General features: G+C 39.9%; 10 protein-coding genes across 10 annotated transcripts; 6 read left to right on the forward strand and 4 right to left on the reverse strand.

The window, feature by feature from the left end:
• Positions 1-110: 110 nt before the first annotated feature.
• Positions 111-1,458, forward strand: STP22 (ubiquitin-binding ESCRT-I subunit protein STP22; the record flags this gene model as incomplete). The annotated part of the gene is made up of 2 exons (XM_018131236.1): positions 111-182; positions 253-1,458. 2 exons carry the CDS (start codon positions 111-113, stop codon positions 1,456-1,458), a joined length of 1,278 nt encoding a protein of 425 aa, XP_017986876.1.
• Positions 1,459-1,670: 212 nt separating this feature from the next.
• On the forward strand, positions 1,671-3,164 carry CBF5 (pseudouridine synthase CBF5; the record flags this gene model as incomplete). The annotated part of the gene is made up of 1 exon (XM_018131235.1): positions 1,671-3,164. The coding sequence occupies one exon, from the start codon at positions 1,671-1,673 to the stop codon at positions 3,162-3,164; it is 1,494 nt and encodes a 497-aa protein (XP_017986877.1).
• A 503-nt stretch (positions 3,165-3,667) lies between these two features.
• SIS1 (type II HSP40 co-chaperone SIS1) lies at positions 3,668-4,717 on the reverse strand (the record flags this gene model as incomplete). The annotated part of the gene is made up of 1 exon (XM_018131234.1): positions 3,668-4,717. The coding sequence occupies one exon, from the start codon at positions 4,715-4,717 to the stop codon at positions 3,668-3,670; it is 1,050 nt and encodes a 349-aa protein (XP_017986878.1).
• Positions 4,718-5,177: 460 nt separating this feature from the next.
• Positions 5,178-7,436, forward strand: GCN20 (putative AAA family ATPase GCN20; the record flags this gene model as incomplete). The annotated part of the gene is made up of 1 exon (XM_018131233.1): positions 5,178-7,436. One exon carries the CDS (start codon positions 5,178-5,180, stop codon positions 7,434-7,436), a length of 2,259 nt encoding a protein of 752 aa, XP_017986879.1.
• Positions 7,437-7,500: 64 nt separating this feature from the next.
• On the reverse strand, positions 7,501-10,461 carry DIS3 (exosome catalytic subunit DIS3; the record flags this gene model as incomplete). Its single annotated transcript, XM_018131232.1, has 1 exon — positions 7,501-10,461. One exon carries the CDS (start codon positions 10,459-10,461, stop codon positions 7,501-7,503), a length of 2,961 nt encoding a protein of 986 aa, XP_017986880.1.
• Positions 10,462-10,834: 373 nt separating this feature from the next.
• On the forward strand, positions 10,835-12,577 carry TAT2 (aromatic amino acid transmembrane transporter TAT2; the record flags this gene model as incomplete). Its single annotated transcript, XM_018131231.1, has 1 exon — positions 10,835-12,577. The coding sequence occupies one exon, from the start codon at positions 10,835-10,837 to the stop codon at positions 12,575-12,577; it is 1,743 nt and encodes a 580-aa protein (XP_017986881.1).
• A 274-nt stretch (positions 12,578-12,851) lies between these two features.
• Positions 12,852-14,413, forward strand: UBP6 (ubiquitin-specific protease UBP6; the record flags this gene model as incomplete). Its single annotated transcript, XM_018131230.1, has 2 exons — positions 12,852-12,867; positions 12,957-14,413. The coding sequence occupies 2 exons, from the start codon at positions 12,852-12,854 to the stop codon at positions 14,411-14,413; spliced, it is 1,473 nt and encodes a 490-aa protein (XP_017986882.1).
• A 128-nt stretch (positions 14,414-14,541) lies between these two features.
• MIC19 (Mic19p) lies at positions 14,542-14,991 on the reverse strand (the record flags this gene model as incomplete). Its single annotated transcript, XM_018131229.1, has 1 exon — positions 14,542-14,991. The coding sequence occupies one exon, from the start codon at positions 14,989-14,991 to the stop codon at positions 14,542-14,544; it is 450 nt and encodes a 149-aa protein (XP_017986883.1).
• Positions 14,992-15,362: 371 nt separating this feature from the next.
• ATG23 (Atg23p) lies at positions 15,363-16,586 on the forward strand (the record flags this gene model as incomplete). Its single annotated transcript, XM_018131228.1, has 1 exon — positions 15,363-16,586. One exon carries the CDS (start codon positions 15,363-15,365, stop codon positions 16,584-16,586), a length of 1,224 nt encoding a protein of 407 aa, XP_017986884.1.
• Positions 16,587-16,828: 242 nt separating this feature from the next.
• On the reverse strand, positions 16,829-22,792 carry SEN1 (DNA/RNA helicase SEN1; the record flags this gene model as incomplete). The annotated part of the gene is made up of 1 exon (XM_018131227.1): positions 16,829-22,792. One exon carries the CDS (start codon positions 22,790-22,792, stop codon positions 16,829-16,831), a length of 5,964 nt encoding a protein of 1,987 aa, XP_017986885.1.
• Between the last annotated feature and the right edge of the window lie 345 nt (positions 22,793-23,137).

Raw genomic sequence — 23,137 nt, forward strand, 5'->3', positions numbered from 1 at the left:
TCTTGTCCTTTATTTTTGATTTATTACATAAAATCCAAGATTCAAAACGCCACGGTCAGCATCGATAATACATATTCATAGTGCTTGCTATTAAGTTGCTACTCTAGCAAATGCACACTGCGGAAGGTTCAATAGAAGTTCCAGATCAAGTCTTGGAATGGCTGTTCAGAGTATTACAACCTGTATGTACAGTTTTATACTTTTAACCTTTCTGTTAAAGAGACTGTGAGAAAGTTACTAACCGAAACCTAGAGCTATCAGGATCCAAGGACTACCTTTCATGACGTTGTTAGGGTACTATCAGAGTTTCATAACCTCAGGCCAAGGACAAGAGTTTACACCGGTAAAACAGGGAAATCGGCATTGTTATTATGTATCTATGGTAAACTTAGGGGAGTCGATGTGCTAATATGGATACCAACTGACTATCCTAACGGCAGTCCAGAAGTTTGTATTAATTTGGAGGCAATAAATGGTCAGCAATTGCAAGTCAGTCGGTATCTATCCCCTGAGGGTGTTTTCTATCTTCCTATCCTTGCTCGGTGGAATGCACATGAATGCAATGTTCTGGCAGTTATCTTCGATTTAATGTCTGTAATAGATTCAAGTTTCCCACTGAGGAATGTGGAATCAACTGATGATAAGGCTCCTGCAATCCCCGAGCTACCCCCGAAAGTTTTATCAGCCAGTGATACGCCTAGTAAGGCTGCAACCCCCACCCTCCCCCCAAAACCTCCAAAACGGCCTGGCAATGGAACTAGCAGTGAGCCCTCATCAATGAGGAGAAGTACTAATGTTGGTAGTGTTGAAAAAGGATTTGAGTCTTTGCGTATAAATTCTGCGGCAAGCTGGCAGCCTCCACCAAAAAGTGCTGCAAAAGGGACTGAGTTTCCCCGCCAGGAACCCAAGTTACCTAATTGGATGGACGAAGACTCTCTTCTGAAGAGCACCGACAATAAGCATCATCAACTATTACAGGAATTACAGAATACCATCGATCATCTCGCTACGACAAAGATCGCTAACAGCAAGAGTGAGTGGGAACGTCAGTCCTCAGTTATTAAGAACGCTCTTGACCAGTTTGGAATTATCTACAAGCACGAATCCAGTTCTCTGCATAAAATACGTAATGCTATAAAGGCAAACAGCAAGATTATAAGAGACGAAATCGAGGTTCTCGACCAAGAATTACAAAAAGCCCGCTCCTTTACTGAGAAGCATGGCAGTGAGGGTTTTGATATTAACATAGCCATTCAGTCAGAAACTGTCGCACTGAATCAACTTTATGGCTTAACAGCGAGAGATTATGCCATTTCTGACGCTATTCAACTCCTAACTCATATGTTAAATAAAGGCAGCCTAAGCCTAGACGTTTTCATTAAACAGACCCGTTCCCTAGCCAGAGAACAATTCCTGACTAGAGTACACAGAGCCAACATTCTGAAGTTGTTGGACTGAATCATAGTAGGCGTTCTTAGCCGGCATCTAGATGACTAGAATTATGAGTTACCCTACAATGCTCACGTCATGTTGTTTTCTTTTTTCAAGAACTGAAAAAATTTTCAGACCTCATCGCATCTATTCATATGCATCGAAGGCTTTATTTCTGTACATTTCTTACTTGATATCCATCGTAGCACATTCATTGTCCCTGGAAAGCTGTCACAGTGATGTCTGAAGAATATACTATCAAACCAGAAAATGTGGCTCCATCAGCCGACACAAGTGAATGGCCATTATTGCTAAAGAACTATGACAAGCTTTTAGTTAGAAGCGGCCATTACACTCCTATCCCAACTGGGTCCTCTCCTCTAAAGAGGGATTTGAAATCTTATGTGAGTTCTGGTATCATTAATTTGGATAAGCCTTCTAACCCATCATCCCATGAAGTTGTGGCTTGGATTAAGCGTATTTTGCGTTGCGATAAAACTGGTCACTCCGGTACTTTGGATCCAAAGGTTACTGGTTGTTTGATCGTGTGTATTGACAGAGCTACTAGGTTGGTGAAGTCCCAGCAGGGTGCTGGTAAGGAGTATATTTGTGTTGTCAGGTTACACGATGCTTTGAAAGACGAGAAGGATTTGGGAAGAGCTTTAGAAAACTTGACTGGTGCATTATTCCAAAGGCCACCTTTGATTTCTGCCGTTAAGCGTCAACTTCGTGTCCGTACTATTTACGATTCTAACTTGCTTGAGTTTGACAATAAGAGAAACTTGGGTGTATTCTGGGCCTCATGTGAAGCCGGTACATATATGAGAACTTTATGTGTGCATCTAGGTATGCTTCTAGGAGTTGGTGGACACATGCAAGAGTTGCGCCGTGTTAGATCTGGTGCTTTATCCGAAAATGATGAGATGGTTTCCTTGCATGATGTTTTGGACGCCCAGTGGGTTTACGACAACACCAGAGACGAGTCCTACTTGAGAAAAATTATTAAACCACTAGAAACCTTACTAGTTGGTTACAAGAGAATTGTTGTTAAGGATTCTGCTGTTAATGCTGTCTGTTATGGTGCTAAGTTAATGATTCCTGGTTTGTTACGTTACGAAGAAGGTATCGAGTTATACGATGAGGTTGTATTAATGACCACCAAGGGTGAAGCCATTGCCATTGCTATTGCTCAAATGTCTACTGTTGACCTAGCCACATGTGACCACGGTGTTGTTGCCAAGGTTAAGAGGTGTATCATGGAAAGAGACTTGTATCCAAGAAGATGGGGATTGGGTCCAGTTGCTCAAAAGAAGAAGCAGCTCAAGGCCGACGGTAAGCTAGATAAGTTTGGCCGTGTTAACGAAAACACTCCAGACGAGTGGAAGAAGGGTTATGTGTCCTTGGAGGCTGATACTGCCGTCCCAGCTACGACAAGCGTAAAGGAGACTGTTACCGTTGAGGAGGTTCATAAGGTCGAGAAGGTAGTCGAAGCACCAAAGGTGGACGAACGCGAAGAAGAAGATGATGAGGAAGAAGAGAAATCAGATGATAAGAAGGAGAAGAAAGAGAAGAAGGAAAAGAAAGAAAAGAAAGAAAAGAAGGAGAGTAAGGAGAAGAAGGAAAAGAAGGAAAAGAAGGAGAAGAAGGAGAAGAAGGAGAAGAAGGACAAGAAGAAGAGAGAAGCAGAAGATGAAGCTGAAGGTCCGGAGAAAAAGAAGAAGTCTAAGAAATAAAAAAGCCATGGCTGCGTGGTTAGTCAAAATAACGTTAATGCATCAATCTCGCGCCCATCATAGATCAACTTCAGCTTTTAATTATGTATATTGTACTTTAAAACACTCCTCTATATTTTATCAAAGAATTTCTTTCATGTTGTAAAATACGTATTGTTTAAAGACGTCGACTCGTCTTAGGTGCAATGAATGCCCAGCGTCAAGTCGTTACATATAAGATTATTTATGTGCAGGCATTGGACGAAAAGACGTTGCAGTATGTTCTTAAATGCTGATGGTGCTGAAACTCCTCTAAAATAAACCTGTTGCCTTAGGTATCTTCACCCAAATCTCTTGATAATGAAATATCTCTACAATACTCTATTTAGTAATCAATAACGCATATTTCTGCGCTTAAATGAGGTGAGAGATGACGTTGAAATCTATAGTACAATTAGCGTCGTGCTTTGTCGTCCGTTCTTCTATGGTCCGTTCGGTCGTAATCCTCCGCATACTTAAACAGTTTAGAAATTCGCCGCAATAGCCTGTTTTTGTGCCTCGTTCAAATATATTGGGTAATCTATCTTGTAAGAGACAATCAAATCACCTCTTTCGTTAGGATTCTTCGACAATGGCATTCCCTGCCCCGGATATCTAGATTTTTCACTGGGTTGCACGGGCTGACTCTTGCTTAGATGAATTTGTCTGCCATCTATGGTCTTTACCTTCGAGGAGAAGCCAAGAAGAGATTCCTTGAATGTCAACGGTAAAGTATACTCCAAATCATTACCATCTCTCTTGAAATATTCATGCGGCTTCTCTTGAATGATAAATTGCAAGGTTTGTCTTCCACCTGTTGCAGGATTATAGTCACCCTCATTCTTATAAGTAATTTTTGTACCAGCTTTCCAACCAGGTCTCAATTGAATATCAATTTGCTTCTTTTCAGAGATATCGCCTGGGCCTTTCCTAGTGATTTTAAAGGACTTTTTTCTCCCAACAAATAAATCTTCCAAACTGACCGGTAGATTAACTTGTACAACCTTTTCGTCATGCTGAGGAGAAGAATGAGAATGCATACCAGATCCTCCTGACATCCCTGAAAAGGCACCGGGAATTCCTCCAGTAGACGCGTGGAAGCTAGCTCCTCCTGGGAAACCACTACCAAAGCCAAAATCATCACCAGTACCAGCAGTAGAAAATCCAAATGGCGATCCAGCACCGCCACTACTACCTCCAAAGAATTGTGAAAAGATATGAAATGCGTCTTCTTGGGAAAATGAGTTCCCACCGCCAAATCCTCCAAATCCACCAGAACTTCCACCATTTCCGAACCCAGCACCAGGGGCGTTACCCCTTGCTGCCTCTAAGCCATAGGTATCATAAATTTCTCTTTTCTTAGTGTCACTTAAAATCTCAAAAGCTTCAGAAATTTCCTTAAATTTCTCTGTATCACCCGTAGGTTTATCAGGATGATATTTCAAAGCCGCTTTACGGTATCCTTTCTTTATTTCAGCATCACCAGCAGAAGGTGACACACCTAATAAATCATATAATTTAGTCTCTTTCACCATTATTAATTACACCAGTAGTTAAATAGATACGGTCGTACTGATTAGTTTAACTTTGAGTGTTTAACCTTAAGTGTAACAAAAAAAAAGATAAGTGAAACTTTCGATTAATAACTTATCGTAGCAAAAAATGCTACGATTGGTTTCTTTCGTTTTATATAATTTTGAATACGACTCACTTGAAGAACAAATAAAGCATTAACTTTTAGAACTTTCTGGAAGAAACTGGTGAAGCTACGGATGAAATAGGACGTCGGCGGTTATCGTAAGGCATGACCATACACGTGACAGCATAACCACGTGACCGTACTCCGTGGTTCGACCCACGCGGGAGGTGGTATCCAAATCTGAAATTTCGACTTGCTTAACGAAAGGCTGAGAAGTTTTAGCGCAGGTAGTAGATGGTGACGCTGTGGTTATAGAAGCAGGAAGGACTATTTTAAAAAATTGGATTACGCTGGAAATGGCTTCGGTAGGATCTAAGGTGCGCCAGGCATCTCCAAAAGTTGATGCTATTGTTACGGATTATGCTATAGGTTATCTTAATCATTTGTCGAATGCTATTAATGATGCGGTACAATCAAAAAATTTGGACCTAAGGAGCGAAATATCGTTTGTTAAAGACTTGCTAGTGGATGCTGGTGCTATTAAGGATAAAGTTGATGAGCTTGCGAAGTCTTTTGAGGCTGAATTGCTAGATCGGTTGAAAGAAAACCAAGCCAAGCTGGATGTTACCGGTGATACTTCTAAGAGGTTGCTAGATATTAACGTGCTTCAAAATCACAACAGCAAGACCAATATCAATGCTTCTCTGGCTATGTTGGGTGTTAGCGATGATATTGAGAGTGCCGGAAGAAAGATTGTAACTAGAGTCGATTTGAAGAAGTTGAAGAAGGCGGAAGAAAAGATTGCAAAGAAGGTTGCTAAGCGGAATAACAAGTTTGTTAAGTACGAGGCATCAAAGTTGATTAATAACCAGTCTGAGGAGGAGTACGATTCCTTTTTCTTGAAGATTAATCCTCTGGAGTTTGGATCTGCAGCAGGTAAGTCGAAGGACATCAAGATAGATACATTTGATCTGTATGTTGGAAATGGACAAAGGATTTTGTCTGATGCAAGCTTGAGTCTTTCATTTGGTCATAGATACGGTATTGTTGGACAGAACGGTATTGGTAAGTCTACCCTACTGAGAGCATTGTCGCGGAGAGAACTAAATGTTCCTAAACACATTTCTATATTGCATGTCGAGCAAGAAGTAAGAGGTGACGAAAACACGGTATTGCAGTCTGTTTTGGACGCCGATGTCTGGCGTAAACGTCTGTTGCATGAAGAAGAGAAAATCAACGAAAGAATGCAAGAAATTTCGAAGCTAAGGTCAGAGTTTGAAGAGGAAAGTTTGGAAGTAAAAAAGCTTGACAATGAGTACGAAGATTTGGACCAGCACCTACAGCAAATTTCCGAAAAGCTTGTTGACATCGAATCCGATAAAGCAGAAGCAAAAGCAGCGTCCATCTTATATGGTTTAGGGTTTAGTACTGAATCGCAGCAGCGACCAACGAACTCATTTTCTGGTGGGTGGAGAATGAGACTGTCTTTGGCGCGTGCCCTTTTCTGCCAGCCGGATTTGTTATTGCTAGATGAACCTTCTAATATGTTGGATGTGCCTTCTATTACCTACTTGGCTGAATATCTGAAATCCTATCCAGCGACTGTTTTAGTTGTGTCCCACGACCGTGCATTTTTAAATGAGGTGGCCACCGATATTATTTACCAACACAATGAGAGATTGGACTACTACAGGGGACAGAACTTTGACACTTTCTATGCCACCAAGGAGGAACGTCGTAAGAATGCTCAAAGAGAATATGACAACCAAATGGCTTACCGGAAACACTTACAAGACTTTATTGACAAATATAGATACAATGCTGCGAAGTCACAAGAAGCTCAGTCGAGGATTAAGAAGTTAGAGAAGCTACCTATTTTGGTCCCACCCGAGGAAGAAAAATCAATTAGCTTTATGTTTTCAGATTGTGATAAACTTTCGCCCCCAATTATCCAATTACAGGATGTGTCATTTGGCTACACGCCCGACCAGCTATTGTTGAAAGATGTAAATTTGGACGTTCAATTAGACTCAAGAATAGCGTTGGTGGGAGCCAATGGTTGTGGTAAGACGACTTTACTTAAGGTGTTAATGGAGCAATTAAGGCCTAACCAAGGTTTCGTGTCCAGAAATACGCGATTGAGGATCGGATATTTTGCGCAGCATCATATAGATGCTATGGATTTGACAAAGTCTGCTGTTGATTGGATGTCTGAAACATACCCTGGAAAGACAGATGAAGAATATAGACGTCATTTAGGTTCTTTTGGTATAACCGGCAGTTTAGGTTTACAGAAAATGCAGTTGCTATCCGGTGGTCAGAAGTCCAGAGTCGCTTTCGCATCGTTATGTCTGAACAGTCCTCACATCTTAATCCTTGACGAACCTTCCAATCACTTGGATACTGCAGGTATAGATGCCCTTATTGCGGCGTTAAAGAAGTTCACTGGAGGTGTACTAATGGTTTCGCATGACATTTCCTTCATTGACAATGTATGCAATGAGATCTGGGTTTCCGAGGATGGTACTGTTAAGAAGTTCAATGGTACTATTCACGATTATAAAGAGTATATATTAGAGAACGCAGGTGCAGCAGGTATCGTTAAAAGACATTGAGAGTTTTCTGCAATGTTTAAAGTTTTACCGTGATATTTAGTATACAAATGTACTTAAAACTAATTTATTTTAAAAGTAACTGCGCTTTGCGCTTACTGGTGACAGGATCGAAGATGGACTTTACTTGGACTTCAATCCTGTCGAAAACATGGACTGTACGTTGTTTTCCGCTCTTATCTTTGAAACTCAACTCGTAAGCCTCTTCTGTGAATTGTAGACTATCAAAATCATCTGTGATATTTTCGGCCAATATAACACCTTCAACCCCAAATTTTGGTACCAAAACCGCAATACCATTATTAAATACTTTAATAACATATCCAGTTTGTGTCGATTCATTGTTTCTCATGACTTGTCCGACGTAATATTCAATACTTGCACGGCCTGCAAACTGTGCATTTCTATGCCTCCTGTTGATATTCCTACACAGAAATTCCATTTTTTGTTTGTCTCTATGACATAAGTCCAATGGTTCATATCCAATAGCTGCAGCCAATTGCCTATGTGCAACTATATCACAGTAACGTCTAATTGGTGACGTAAAGTGAGTGTAAATATCAACTGCCAAACCATAATGAATAAAGTCGGAGTAAGAATATGCACCTGAATGGAAATACTGTGCTGCCATCATACATCTAGTCGACAAAATACGAAGCAGCGTGTTGAAATAGGGATCTTCTGAGTCGATACAACGATCCAAAGAATCTGCTAAAGCCTTAGATGATTCCAAAGATATAGTCAAGTTTTTGCGCACTTGAAGCATTTCATTTAGTGCTTCAAAATTGGTTGCTGGGGGAGCAACATGCCTTCTTAGCATTGCCGTTTGTGGGAACGCGTCATAGATCTTCCTTGCAACAGATATATTTGCTAAAAGCATAAATTCCTCAACCAAGGAGTTTGTTTCCAAAAGCTGCTTAATTTCAACTTCATTAGGATCTTGAGTTTCACTATCCATATGCACTTTCACTTCTGGAGAAGCTAAGTTCAATGCACCTGCATCCAAACGTTTTTGCTTTAGCTTTTTTGAAAATTGCAACAAAGCTCTCATTCCTTGTGTTAGTTCGTCATTTTGATTAGGATCATCAATACGAAGTTGAGCACGTTCATATGAGAAGGCTTCTCTTGATCTTATCACAGATTTTGTAAAATCAACCTTGACAATGTCCGCATTATCGTCCAATTCCCAAATAACTGAAAAGGCAAATCTATCCACGTAGGGTTTCAATGAACATAAATCAGTACCCAGCAAAGTTGGCAACATATCAATACGTTTGTCAACTAGATAAACCGATGTACCTCTAGCTGCACCTTCTGCATCTAAAGCGCTTCCCGCCTTAACGAAATGGGTCACGTCAGCAATATGAACACCAACTTCCCAATTACCGTTCGGTAGTTTCTTAGCATGCAATGCATCATCAATATCAACACATCCTGGGGGGTCAATGGAACAGATTAATTTATCTCTGAAATCGCGTCTTTTAGATAGCAAAGGATCCTTGGCAATTGCATCGGGATCGTTCAAATCAACAGGAGCCTTCCACTCATGTCCTTCTACCGGTAAACACTCCAAAACTTTTTTAGAAAAAGGTCTGTACTCCACCTCATGCTCTAATAATAAAGATTCTGTTTCTGCTTCAACTGATTCAATTTCACCTAGTTCCCTTACAAAATGACCAACAGGGTACCTAAATGATTCTGGCCAAGAATCAACAACTACAACAATCCTTTTGTTCAACAATTCTTTAGCACGACGAGTACGTATTCTAATTTTTGGTAGGCATTTATCCATCAGGACCACGAAAACATTCTGCATACCACCATTGTGCAAGTCTACAGAGGATGGAGCAATCTGTCCGACGTATTGCCTCCAAGACCTCCTTGTAACAGCAACAACTCTCGCAGTTGGTTGGACTTTGCTTGTTCTCTGCGCCTTCAGTGCTTCCTTCACTAACATCCTACGCTGCTTGTCTGAAACTAAAACAGAATCAACTCCCTCATCGTCCTCGTCATTGTCAGGGTTATCGTTCACGTTGAAATGCTCAGAGTCAAGCATCTCATTGGAAGGAGCCTTCCATTCCTTTTGAGGTAATAACTCAACTACAACATTATCACCGTTAAACGCCCTGTTCAAATTCTTCTGGCCTCTAATGAGAACAGGCTTGGAGAAATTTAGCAAAGATATACTTCCTTCCAGGAAATTGTACTCTGAAATTGCAATGTTTCCCTGGTATAGTGTACCGTTTTTTAACCCACTCATTATCCTTGACGTAGAGTAGTATTCAGGGTAAATAAACTCTGATTTAACTTCAACATCAGTATCCGTGTGTGCATTAGACTCCAAGTTAGGGATCGAATCCTTAAGTTCATCTGCATTGGGTAACAGGTCAACATATTCGGAAAGCGACGTTGCAACAAGTCCTTCCTTAATTGCCGACTCTCTATTTAAACGATCATTGGTAACCAAAACAACCCCGATACCATATTCTTTCACGTGTTTTCCAAACCATTCAACTGTTTTCCTAATAGCTCTATCATTCCGATCATTAATTGACTCATCTCGCCTTCGCTCCACAAAAGTACTTTCGTTAAATTCATTATGGAAAACAATGAACCGCTTCAACTCATCACTATCTCTGCACAAGGCCCTCAATCTCATATAAACCGGGTAAGACTTGTTTTTAACCTCCTCCAAAACAATCTGAGGAATAATAACATCAAAAAAGCACTTCTGGTTCTCCAAAATGTCAATGGCTTGCAATACAATATTGGCGTCCACTACAACATAGTGCTTACCAATTTTTGAGATTTCCAAAGGATTCGACGAAAGAACAAATCTAGGCATCTCATTATTCGCATCAGGTACAATGATATCTTGACATTTCGTACAGGCCTGAGATAGACATGGAATATCGTTCCTTAAGTATTGCTCACGCACAATCTTCGTTGCTCCACCATTATGCGACCTCACAAAAACTTTTTGAGTAACCGTGAGTCCTTCAGAAAGCCTCTTCCTCTGAGCAGTCATTATAATCGTACTCAATCACTGCTAAACAACTTCTCCGACCTTCAAAGGTTGTCTTTGTTCAACGAACATGTAGTGAAATTCCATTCTCGCATCACTCGATGAGATGTTCTTCAGAAGATCTTCGTGCAAAAGGACACAAGTACATCCGTACATTAACGGAACATAACATTTCTTTTCTATGAAAATTCCCAAGCTTAGTGATGTCTACGTTGTTCCTTTGTTGAGTTTTAAGACGATGGACGAACATACCGGAAGTCCAATGAAGCCTCCTTTTCCAGACATTTGTCATCTGGGTGCTTTGTACTCTAATCATTAATATCTGTAATATCTACAGATAATTAAAACGTAATCAACCTTTACTGTTATATGCAAAATGGACAATCCATATATATCCACAGTGGACGACTCTGAAGACATGTCGGTGACTGCCAAGTCACTTACGGCGAAGTCAAAGTTTGATAGTCGCTTAGGTGGAGATGGCGGTTACTTCAGAGAAGAGAAACGCAACATCTTCAAAAGATGTATTGATTCCTTTAAGCCACCGGTCAATGGCTCATATGATCCCGAGAATCTGAAAAGATCGTTAAAATCCCGTCATTTGATTATGATTGCTATTGGAGGATCAATAGGAACAGGTCTTTTTATCGGTTCTGGAAGAGCACTGGCATTGGGTGGGCCGTTAGCACTGCTGATAGGCTGGACTTTAGCCGGTACACAGATGGTTGGTACAATACACGGGCTAGGTGAGATTACTGTTAGATTTCCAGTTGTTGGGGCTTTCGCCGACTATTCTACAAGATTTCTGGACCCCAGTATTAGTTTTGTTGTGTCAGTCATCTATGTTTTACAATGGTTCTTCGTTTTACCTTTGGAGATTATTGCTAGTGCTATGACGATGGAGTTTTGGGATACGGGAATAGATCCTGTCGTCTGGGTGGCCATTTTTTACACACTTATTGTATCTATCAATTTATTTGGTGTTAAAGGTTTTGGAGAGGCCGAGTTTGCTTTCTCTATGGTTAAAGTTGTTACTATTTGTATGTTTATCGTTCTGTGTCTTGTACTGATATTCGGAGGGGGCCCAACGCACGACTACGTTGGGGCTCGCTACTGGCACAACCCTGGTGCATTAGCAAACGGTTTCAAGGGTGTAGCATCTGTTATGGTTACCGCTTCATACTCTTTGGGTGGATCTGAAATGACCTGCCTTGCGTCAGGCGAAACTGATCCTAAGGAAATTCCCCATGCCATCAAGCAAATCTTCTGGAGAATAATTTTCTTTTTCCTTGTTTCTTTGACGCTAATTGGATTCCTTGTGCCATATAATAATGAAAATCTTCTAGGCGGATCAAGTGTGAACAACTCGCCATTCGTTATTGCAATTAGCTTACACGGCATCAAGGGTTTGCCACATCTTATTAACGCTGTTATTTTAGTAAGTATCCTAAGCGTCGGTAACTCATGCATCTTTGCGTCTAGTCGGACGCTGTGCTCAATGGCTCATCAAGGCCTCATTCCTCGCATTTTTGGCTATGTTGATCGTGCAGGTAGACCATCGGTTGGTATTCTGGTTAATTCACTCTTTGGACTGCTAGCATTCTTAATAAAGTCAAGTAGCACGGAGAAGGTCTTCGTTTGGTTAATGGCGGTTGCTGGTCTGGCCACAAGTGTAGTCTGGCTCAGCATCAACATATCGCACATCAGATTTAGAATGGCTATGAAGGCCCAAGGTAAGTCCCTCGACGAGTTGGAATTTTACAGCTGCGTTGGAATCTACGGTTCAATCTATTCTGCTTTCATGAATTCCCTTGTACTAATCGCTCAATTCTACATTTCTCTTTTCCCCATTGAAAACATACCATCCAGCGCCAGAGCTGAACATTTCTTCCAGAACTACCTATGTGCTATCATCTTGCTTATGATATTTTTAATACACAAGGTCTACTATAGGATAAAATCAGGAAAATGGTGGGATATGAAGGACCTCCGTGAAATCAACTTGGAAAGAGGAAGGTTGAACATTGACATTGAAATTGTAAAGCAAGAAGTTGCCGCAAAGAGGAAATACATTAGCGAACGCCCGTGGTACATTAGATGTTACTACGCATGGTGTTGATATTGTAACGAAGTATTACTATTTCATCTCTATGATACTTACGAAGATTTAAGGCATTCATTGTATATTATTATTATACACGTATAGCGTTTTTAGTCTTACTGCACGTGCCATATTCATCTGAACCTCCACAAACAACGTATAGAGTGATATTTGAACTTTTACATTTGCCACCCTTATTTATTTAGCTTATAATCGATCATTCCAAGTTCATCCATGGCGAACATCGCATTACTGAACCTCGGTAACCCAGCTTTTTGAGATCAGAAAGACAATGGGAGGTTTAAATTGTATGTTAATACTTTAATAAGCTTTTTGCGCAAAGATTTATTGAGGCGGATCTCATAATAGAATCAATTACTAACGATTGTTATTGTAGTTAGTATTAAGCATGCTTCGAAGGTGTATCCTATTGAATTGGAAGCGGGATCTAAGGGTAGCGACTTAAAGAAGCTTATAGAAGACTTGATACAAATTCCGGCTGATAGGCAAAAGTACATGCTGAAAGGATCGTTGCCAGATGATGTTGTTGTTGACACCGTTATTAAGCCAGGTGCGCAAGTGATGCTATTAGGTACTCCAGACAAAGATTTGATTGTGACACCAAAGGTTCCTGAGAAGTTCATCGAGGATTTGGATGCAGGAGCTCAAAGTCAGCACTTAAACAACACACCTATGGGGATTGTGAATCTTGGAAACACATGTTACATGAATGCTACTTTGCAAGGACTATATCATATTGTCCCCTTAAGGGAGAAGATCTTGGGATTTGATGAGAAGAAAGCTATCTCAGAGAACGTGGACTCCTACCATGTTCAGCTAGTGCGTCAACTTCAGGGAACTTTTAAGAAGTTAAAGGAAAAGAAGAGCGGGAGTATCACGCCAATGTTATTGCTAGAAATTTTAAGAAGAGTATACCCACAATTCTCAGAAATGGATTCACAGAGTGGGTTTTATAAGCAGCAGGATGCTGAAGAACTATTTACACAGTTGTTCCACACGTTGAAGAGTGTTCTTGGCGAAGAAACGTTGCGAGACTTCCAGATCGAATTCAAAACCACGGTCAGGGATACTATGAATGAATCTGACGTTACTGAAAAGGTTGAGGGTGATTTGAAGCTGCAATGTCACATTACAGGTGCTACGAACTTTATGACAGCAGGGATCAAAGAGTCATTGAGCGAAACCATAGAGAAAAAATCTGATAACACAGGGGTGAATTCCATATACAAGGTTGAAAAGAAAATTACGAAGCTTCCTGCCTTTTTAACTGTGCAGTACGTAAGGTTTTTCTGGAAGAAATCAACAGGAAAGAAGTCTAAAATTTTACGCAGGGTCCAATTTCCATTCCAACTAGACACTGCCGAGCTACTGACACCGGAGTATGCCCAGGAGAAGATCAATGTCAGAGAGGCGCTCCGTGAAGTAGACAAGGAAAAGACAGAGGCAGAACGCGAAGTAAAAAGATCAAAGCTAAATCCTAATAATGATGCAGCTGCCCCCGTGTACGAATCTGCAGATGTGACTCGTGCAATTTCAGAAAGTAATAACGAGCGCTGGCTACGCGAATTCGCTAGCAAATTTCCATCAAACTTACGCCCTGGCGAGAACCCTTCCTGTGTGTATGATCTAATTGGTGTCATCACTCACCAAGGTGCAAACTCAGAATCAGGTCATTATCAAGCATTTATGAGAGATGAGTTAGATGAAAACAAGTGGTATAAATTCAACGATGACAAGGTTTCCGTAATTGAAAAAGAGAAGATAGAGTCCCTTGCAGGTGGTGGAGAAAGCGATAGCGCTCTTATCCTTATTTACAAGGGGTTTGGTCTGTAGAAACGATTCCATAACTCAATTCCTCACAATAAAATACATACATGGATATAATATTTCTTTTACAAGAATATTCCAAAATAGAAGCTCTCGCTATAAATTTATGTACTTCGTATTCTATAGAACATAAGTCAGAGCGCAGCTTCTTTAAACTTTTGAATTTCTTCGTAGCAGTTCAATGGTCTACCTTTATTTGAAAGTAAACAGTCCTTAACAGCTTTTTTGGCCTCTTTAGCCTTTGAATCAACCTTAGTTGCAGTGTTAGATTCCAATGCTGATAGTTTTTCCCTCATCTCAGCTGCCTTTTTACTAACATTTTTTGATGACAGTTCATCCTCCACAGTAGAATCCTGCAGTAAAGCATTGTTTAACTTTAATTCAAACTTGTTTAAAGTCTCCTCCTCTCGCTGAGCATAGAGTTGTGATACTTTTTCTTCTAAGAACTTATCATTCAATTGCTGTCTTGTAAAGTCTGTTTCTTTAGTACTTACCAATTGACTTAATAGACCAGGTGATATATTAACAGGAGTTGCAGGAGTGAAGACCTTAGTTTCAGTAGAATCTTTAGAGAACAAACCCATTAGCTAAATTTTTGGATTGAGAGGAACTTAACTGTGTCTTAATTGCCAATTACTACTCCTTTGCGCTTTTAACTAAGTGTAATTTGCGAACCAATTTTTTTACTAGCGGCGAGCGTAAAAGAGCGGGTTTCTTCGCGTTTAGTACTACGAAACTGAAGGACCATTGAATCGCAGAACAGCGATGCTAGTGCTAGCTTTAAGGGCGTTCTTTTCTCTAAGGTAACTGTGGCCCGAGGAACCTAACAGAAGGAATCCGAAGTCACGTGACATATTGAACTATTAACATTTGAAACCCCTTTGTAGGACTATGATCATGTATTCAAAATGGAATAGGAGGACAATGTTGAGTTAAATGGTAAAATATTGATGCTATGAATTTAGAGGAGCTATTAGAAAAACGGGAAGAGATATCACAGTATCTCAGGATCCTTGGACGATCACATCATCGTGCATTGTTCGAGAATGATGCTGGTAGTGGCTCCCTTAATCAACTACGAAGGAATATTAAAATATGCCTTAGCGACTTATGCAAGTTGAATATGTGGCTCATTGACCACAATGGAGGCATCAGGAAGAATATAAAAAGTATGGAGAAGCAAGAGAATAAGCTAATGAAGTTAGAGGCCAAGAGGCGAATGTTGGTAGAAGAGAAGGCTTCCTGGACAATACCGGGGATATCGGCGTTGAAAAGTACGGATAGCAATTCGATTAGGATCACACGGAAGCACCAAGAGGCACTTAATGCTTATATTGGGAACGTTGGGATTAGCAATACATCTTTGAACGACACGAAGGAGTCTGCAGCTGGGAATTTATCCAAAGAAGAGCTTATTGAGAATATAGCGACGCTAAGAGAGGCCAATTTATGCGTAGAGCAGGAAATTAACCAGCTGGAGGTACTGTTAAGTAGCTTGAAGAAGGACCAAGCTTTTATCAGCAAAGAAATCTCTGCTTTGGAATCTAATTTACGTGGCCGGACACTTGCAATAGATGTTGAGATAGAGAACATTGACATAGCCAGAGCAGCATTACTTAGGAAAGTGGGTTTACTGAAAGATAAGCCTCCTGAAAACGGCATATTTGCTAGCAGAAGGAAGGAGAGTGTTGAAGATGTGGATATAGCGCAGTCTCAGCTGGGTGAGTTTACAAGAGCGCGCAAGGCAGCTTTGGGCGAAATGTTGACGTTCCATAAGGAAGAAAGCGGGCAGCTGACACAACAACTGGAAGCCTGGAAGGAGATATTTGAGCTTCTGAGCTCGTTAGAAGAAAATATTCACAAGAAACTCATTTCAGAATCTAAAGCTGATCCTATAGAGTTGCACCAACTGATTGATTCAACAATCAATAAGATCAGTGAAGTTAGCTATGAAAATTGTTCGTCTGAGGTCATAGCGTGTATAAAAGATGAAATAAGAGCTCTTGAATTAGCAAGAGGACAATTATCAATTGGTAAGAAGACTAGAGGAGTAGAAAGACTCGCAGCAGTATCAGAGAACCCCAGTTTCTTGATTACGGGCACGTCACCGCCAAAGGTAGGTATCACCAAAAATTTGGTACCACTAACCCCTACAACTGATGGGAAGAAATCAGTCTAGTGTTTGCTACAGTGTAGTTTATATATAACTATGAGTTAATAGTAGCATCCATGTTATCATTCGCTTACAGTAACAATCTGGGATTTATATAATAGCTTATGATACGCATGTTCCATGCTGGATCGAGAGGATTGCGAATTGCCGTACTTATCCAAACAAATCATTGTACATGTACATAGAAAATAGGAATAGCTCTTTGTACTTTTATCTCTATAATTATCCTTTTGCACTCTTCGTCTTTATTATTTTCGCTTCTTGGCATCATATATATGTGGACCTGATGTTGGTGTTGGCACTGCAAGGTTGCTTGGGGGGCCAAATAATGAAGATTTTTTGTTAGTGCCGGAAGTGCGAGATGCCGAACCCAACTTGACCCGCTTATGTTGCTGTTCCGTGGAATCATCAGAATCACTGCGTTTGTTGCCGCTTCCAGAACTATTCGTCTGCTCCGTGACCGAGCTGGTAGGATAATATCCAGATTCTTCTACTTGGTGGTCCATACTGAATTCTGCAAGGGGATCGTAGCCATCTGATGCAGCATCGTCAACTATCTTTTTTGATGTACTGGAAGATTCTTTACGTTTCGCCTTACGCCGAGGTTTTTCAAGTTCTGGAACATAGTCATCAGAATCAGGAATGTGTTCGTGATGGTCTTTAAATCGCTGTAAAGTACTCCTGGCGTGCTTATTATTTGTATCCAGAAATCCAGGACACGCAATTTCTAAACAACCCCTCTCTTTGGCATTTGTAATTAGATGTTTCCATATTTTGTTCTTAAACAAAGAACTCTGATGGCCCAAAATCCATAAACTTGTTTTAGCTCTTGTTAATGCAACATTCATACGCCTGAAGTCCTTTAAGAAACCAACACCAGTTTTCGTCTCATCTGCACGCACACATGAAATGATGATGATATCTTTTTCCTGACCCTGAAAACCATCGATGGTGTTAAAGTCAATGTATTTGAAAATTGTTCCACCAAAGTAGTTCCTAAATGCTTTCCTCATAATTTGAACTTGTTCACTATAGGGCGAAATAATACCAATTTTACCTGAAAAGTCAAAGTTCCTTTCATAGGTAGATAATAATCGATTTACCATTTCAATGGAAACTTGACACTCATCATAGTTGACATATGACATAGTTTTTAAATTTTGTTGATGTTTACCAGTAACAATATCAAAAAATTTGTAGGGACCAAAAGGTTGTATATCATGCCATGGTCTTTTATTTATACTGTCCATATTAGGGCCATCCTTCAACCTTCCATGGTAGAATTCTAAGGATGGGAATGCACTAATACTAGGATGCATACGATATTGAACGTCCAATAAATGAGGTTTATAGTTCTTTTCCATCCTGACAAATAAAGACTGGTTGTAGTTGAATTTACTGGCAGCTCCGGACAGAACTGTAGGAGGGAGTTGGTTAGGATCACCAACCATAATACAACGTTTACCCCCATATCTCAATGGAATTATACTCGATAGTTCGGTACATTGACATGCCTCATCAATAATAACAGTATCAAACTTAACGCCCAGCGAGGCTAACACATCGTGTGCTGAACCAGACAGAGTAGAGCATATAACTTCGCTTTCTGCTAAAATACGGGCCTGTGCCTTCCTCCTGTTCAGTTCTCGGTTTCTATAGTTAACAGAGTTTTTCTCCCTCAATTCATCACGCTGCTTCCCAAGATCGTTAATAGTTTTCGTTAACTCTCTTAACTTTAATTGAATTTTAGAAATTTCTTCAGTGGACAATTTGCTAACTGGCGAACCATCTTCCTTGCTCATTATATCCCTCAGTTTTCTACGTTCAGCTACAGCGGCGTGAAAATTTTGATCTAGGGCTGGATCCTGAGATATTTCGAAAGCTTTGTTAGCTGACTTCTTTTCAACTAATTCTTCTAAAGTTAGATCCTTTATAGCAGCATTCACTGCATCAGATCTTCCCACACGCACTAGTTTAGGCTTAAAAGGTTTTCCATTGTATTCAATGAGGCCTTCCCGTAATCTCAATACAAGCTCATCAACGGCTGCATTACTAGGCGCACAGATTAAAACTTTCTGTTTTTGTAGCAATTGCTCCGTGGAAGCAGTATTTGATTCTGTAGGATTTTTGATAACATTACTAGGTAGCGATTTGGACAGTGACAAGAAACAGCCAACAATACTTAAGATTGTGTTAGTTTTACCAGTACCTGGAGGACCTTGAACCAGTGAAAAGCCTTTCTTCCTCACAGTACTAATAACAGCTCGAGCCTGAGAAGTGTTCAAGTTATAGGTTTTACCAACCTTCTCGACTTCGACTTCATCAATGTCTTCTTCTGCGCTGGGTTTGGCCTTTAATATTTGCGTTAGGAGATCATAGTACGGTAGACCCTTCAAAGAGGTATACTCTCTTTCTACTGTGGTCATTTGCATAACCTTAACAGCATGGATCTCTGTTCTTAGGGTTAAAAAGTTGGAAAACTTATGGGTACGATGAATCCTAATTGTGAGATCCATTGTATCACCCTTCGCATTCTTCATGCTTCTAATTTTCGCCAAGCATGTATGCTGCGCTTTCTTGAAATCGTCGTTAGTCAATGTTTTATTTGGACGTAAATCAGGAAAGTAACCTAAAACAATTAAGTCCGCCTCATTAATATTAGCTTCTTTGACAACCTTTTTACTAATAGAAGAATAGACCTCATAAAAATCTGATACAACAGTCCTATTTCCTACTGTAAAATTGAATGCATTGTATGATTCTCGATCACGAGCAGAACAAAGGCCTTGCCAGCACTCTAAGAGTAACAATGGCTCCAGAATCTTCTGATATTGTTCCGGAGAAGAAAATTGGTCAACCACTTCAGAGTATGTATCGAGGCTAGTGTCAGAGGGATATTCATCAATTCTTGTATAGTCCCAACGTAAGATTTTATCATAAAATGGATTAAGATCTACATTAAGTCTCTTTCTCATATACTCCTCCTCCATTTTCTTAACATCTACTTTAGACTTAGTTTGCTTAATCTCCTTTCCGTATATATCAAGCACCACAGGAGTTAACCGCTGCTTTGGCTTTGCAATTGCAAATAATTCACTTGCATCATCAATATCACTATTATCACTGTCGCTATGCTCGTCATTTTCTGGAGCTTTAATGACTGATTTTACACGTGGATTAAAAACATTTTGGCTGGGAGGATGTAATACTCTTTCTGCCATTAACTTCCTTCTTTCAAGCTCCATCTTAGATAGTGGTTTCATAGGTATAGATGGTGGCGCAGAAACCACTCCCCTCTTTAGAGAACCGAATGAAGTAATTGAGCTTTGAACTTTGGGTCTACTTGTGATCGATGATGCATTGGCCTTACGTTGCAAATAATCGACCCGCTGCTGTGGTTGTGCCATCTGAGTAACACTTTGAGCACCTGGTTTCTTCGCAACGTCAGGTGAAGACTCTTTTCTAGACAGTTCCTTTTCTCGATGATACTTCTCTGCTTCTTGGATGATGGTTTCTGTGAGCTTTTCATTAAAATATTTTGCTCTAGAAAGCAAATCACTAGACTGTTGACTAGTCAATTTGTTCAAGTACTTTCGTGATTTACAAGCATAGCATGCCATTTCAGCGACCAATGCGTCGTCAAACTTAGAGTCTTTTTCCTTAGCCAAATCTGCTGCGGAGACGATTAATGTAACACATGACGCCAATAAATCTTCATCACTCAACCTCAACCAGTATAACATATGCTTAAATGGACTCATGGCAAACTTAAATAAATCATCATTATTGTTTTCAGATCCCTTGGTTATAATGTCTGCAAATTCCCTGTAGGAGTTTAATAAAAGGTTGCTAGTTTCCAATGTGTCCTTGGTAAAGTTTTCTAACTCAGCGTAAGGGTACTTACTAGCCCATTTTAAAGTAACGCGGTATATCATATCTAAGAACTTCCATGTATCTGTCCAAAAGTTGAAAAATGCTGCATCCGTCTCGGCAGTTTTCAAAGAGCTGTAGTTGGCGAAAACACCACTAACTGGATCCATGAACACATTGATTACATCCATAAGCACTCTGACAGCTCTAGGACACGGTTCGTAAAACTCATTTTTTATCAACTGATTCAAGACCATACTAATAGCTTGCAGATTGTAAGTTAGGTTATGATTAAACAGATCCTGAATACCTTCTAGACGTCCTTCAACATCAAAAGTCTCATAAAGCAAGTTAGTTGCCTCTTGGTACAAATCCTTATCGGGTGAAAAGATACACGACCAGAACCCTTCAGCGGCCATCTTTGTCGATAACACAGAACCCATAATGGATGGTGAGATATCAGAAAACTTCCCAATCAATAAAATGATGATTTCTATGTATTTTTTAACCATCAAATTTTGATTTATTGAATGCTTTTCGTCGTTGCTCTTAAGCACCAGCAAACCATTAACATTTCGTAAGGAACTAAGTAACGCTGACACTTTGTTTGAAACGTTAGGCACAACTCGAAAATTAAGAGATGTTACCAGACTTGATATTAGGGCGTTACTAACCTTCACCTCGTTGGTCGTTTTTCTATCAACACCCTTACCGTAGTAAAGTTTGTATGTAGTTTCACACATGTTTAAAATATCGACATTGATACAATTTGCCAAAACATCCATCGCTGAATCAGAAATTGATTCTGGTGGAAATCCTGGATAAACCGCGGCTGGGTTTGTGGCCGTATCGACTACTAGCTTTAAAGTCGATTCATTATTTAGTGGATTTCTTACATCCGCAATTGTGAAGATAATAGTCTCAAAGTTACCCTCTGGAGAATATAACAAAGCCCTGCTGCTTTCTTCCACTTTCAGCGCCTGGTTTAACAAAAGGATAGCAGCATTCATCAATAAGCCCTTAGGAACTGAATTTATCAACGGAGATGAACTTATTACACCAAGGAAACCAAATGCGATCTTTCTTACGATTTGAATTTTGTAAATTTTTGATAAAGACTTATAATAAGGTAACGTCCACATAACGAGATCCGAAATAGAACCTTCTAGGTGAAGCCATGTCTCGGGCCCTTCTTTGCATATTGGCTTATGCTGCAAATTTAAAACAGCGTTTGTAAAATCTCCATTAAATAGGATATCAGGAACACTGTGAAAAGTGTATGGCTGAACGTAGGTCCAGAATTCCCCGCCAAATTTCTCCAAAAAGACCTTCAAAACTCGTAACAGAATGTCCAATGGCTTGTTCCTCAGTTGCATGATCAAATGATGGTAAAAGACCTTAAGCAACGAGTCAATTGGAACAGAAATCGAAGAACTTAGTGATTTAGCGTTTTTCAACTGAGCAAATTCCTCTTTCAATACTTCGACATCCATTAATGCAAAAAAAGGACACATTCTATCCCAAAATAACCTTATGATACTAAGATGAGTAACATTGCCCTGCTTCATCTGCAAGTAAATGAAATGATACATCACCTCATCCAGGAACTCACTTGTCAGATTATCATTAGTAATGCTATAATTAGAGTCAAATAGAAAACGCAGGAAATTCTGGGCCCAATGAAACTGCTCTCTACTACCATCCATATAAGAAGACAACAAACCTGGGTATAACGCTATGTCATTTTCGTTACTTTTATAATTCAGCAATTCATGATTGCTTTCGAACAATGCTTTAAATGCAGTATCATAATAGTATTTCAGCTCAGGAGAACACCTTAGCATCTGCGGGTTCATCAAGACTTCATAAATTGCTAGTTCAATTTCACGAGTCACATTGTTCGCATCAAATGATCGTAAAACTGGCAATACCATTTGCGTCCTCCACTGGCAAATCAACTCGTTGAAGCTTCCAACCTTTGCATGCTCAATACGTCTATTAATTGCAAAATGTTGAATCATTTTAGACTTTCCCTTGACAAATTGCGTTATGCAGTTCCTGCAATTGCTCAAACAAGTATTCAAGCGTGCTTGCAACCACTGAATCGCCTCAGGGTGATTCTGAAATGAGAATAACGTTAGTGAGAAAACACCTACAAACTGAAAATTTGGGTTACAGAAAATGTGAGCTTGCTTGGCCCCTAGCTTTGGGATCAAATTGTGCAAAATATCAGTTAATAGATCGCTTTCATTTTGATATTTATTCTCGTAGACTTGCTCTATACTTGTCTTATAAGATAGTGCCAGTTTTTCCAAATCTGACAGTGATTCAGAATCAGACATCTTCGTGACTAAAGCGGAGGAGCGCGATACTAATGAGCAACTATAAACTGTTTACTGCTCATGTAGTTTGAGAAATGGGAAAAGGTTGATGATGTTTTGATGAATAATAATAATAAAAAAATTACGTACATGTGACCAAGAATTTAAATATAACTACGCGCAAGAAGGCGATAAATAAAGACCGAAAATATCTTTATATGATTCTATTAGCCGATTTTGAGCGTTCTAATCCCACCATGTAGCAATTTCTGCATTGCTACTACTGATTAACAGCTTCTGGGAAGATCATTAATCATACACACAACGTAGCTAATGATATTGAACGTTATGAATGTATGTGAAGAC

Source organism: Eremothecium sinecaudum, chromosome III (assembly GCF_001548555.1).
Source record: "Eremothecium sinecaudum strain ATCC 58844 chromosome III, complete sequence".
In the NCBI taxonomy this organism is placed as follows: Eukaryota; Fungi; Ascomycota; class Saccharomycetes; order Saccharomycetales; family Saccharomycetaceae; genus Eremothecium; species Eremothecium sinecaudum.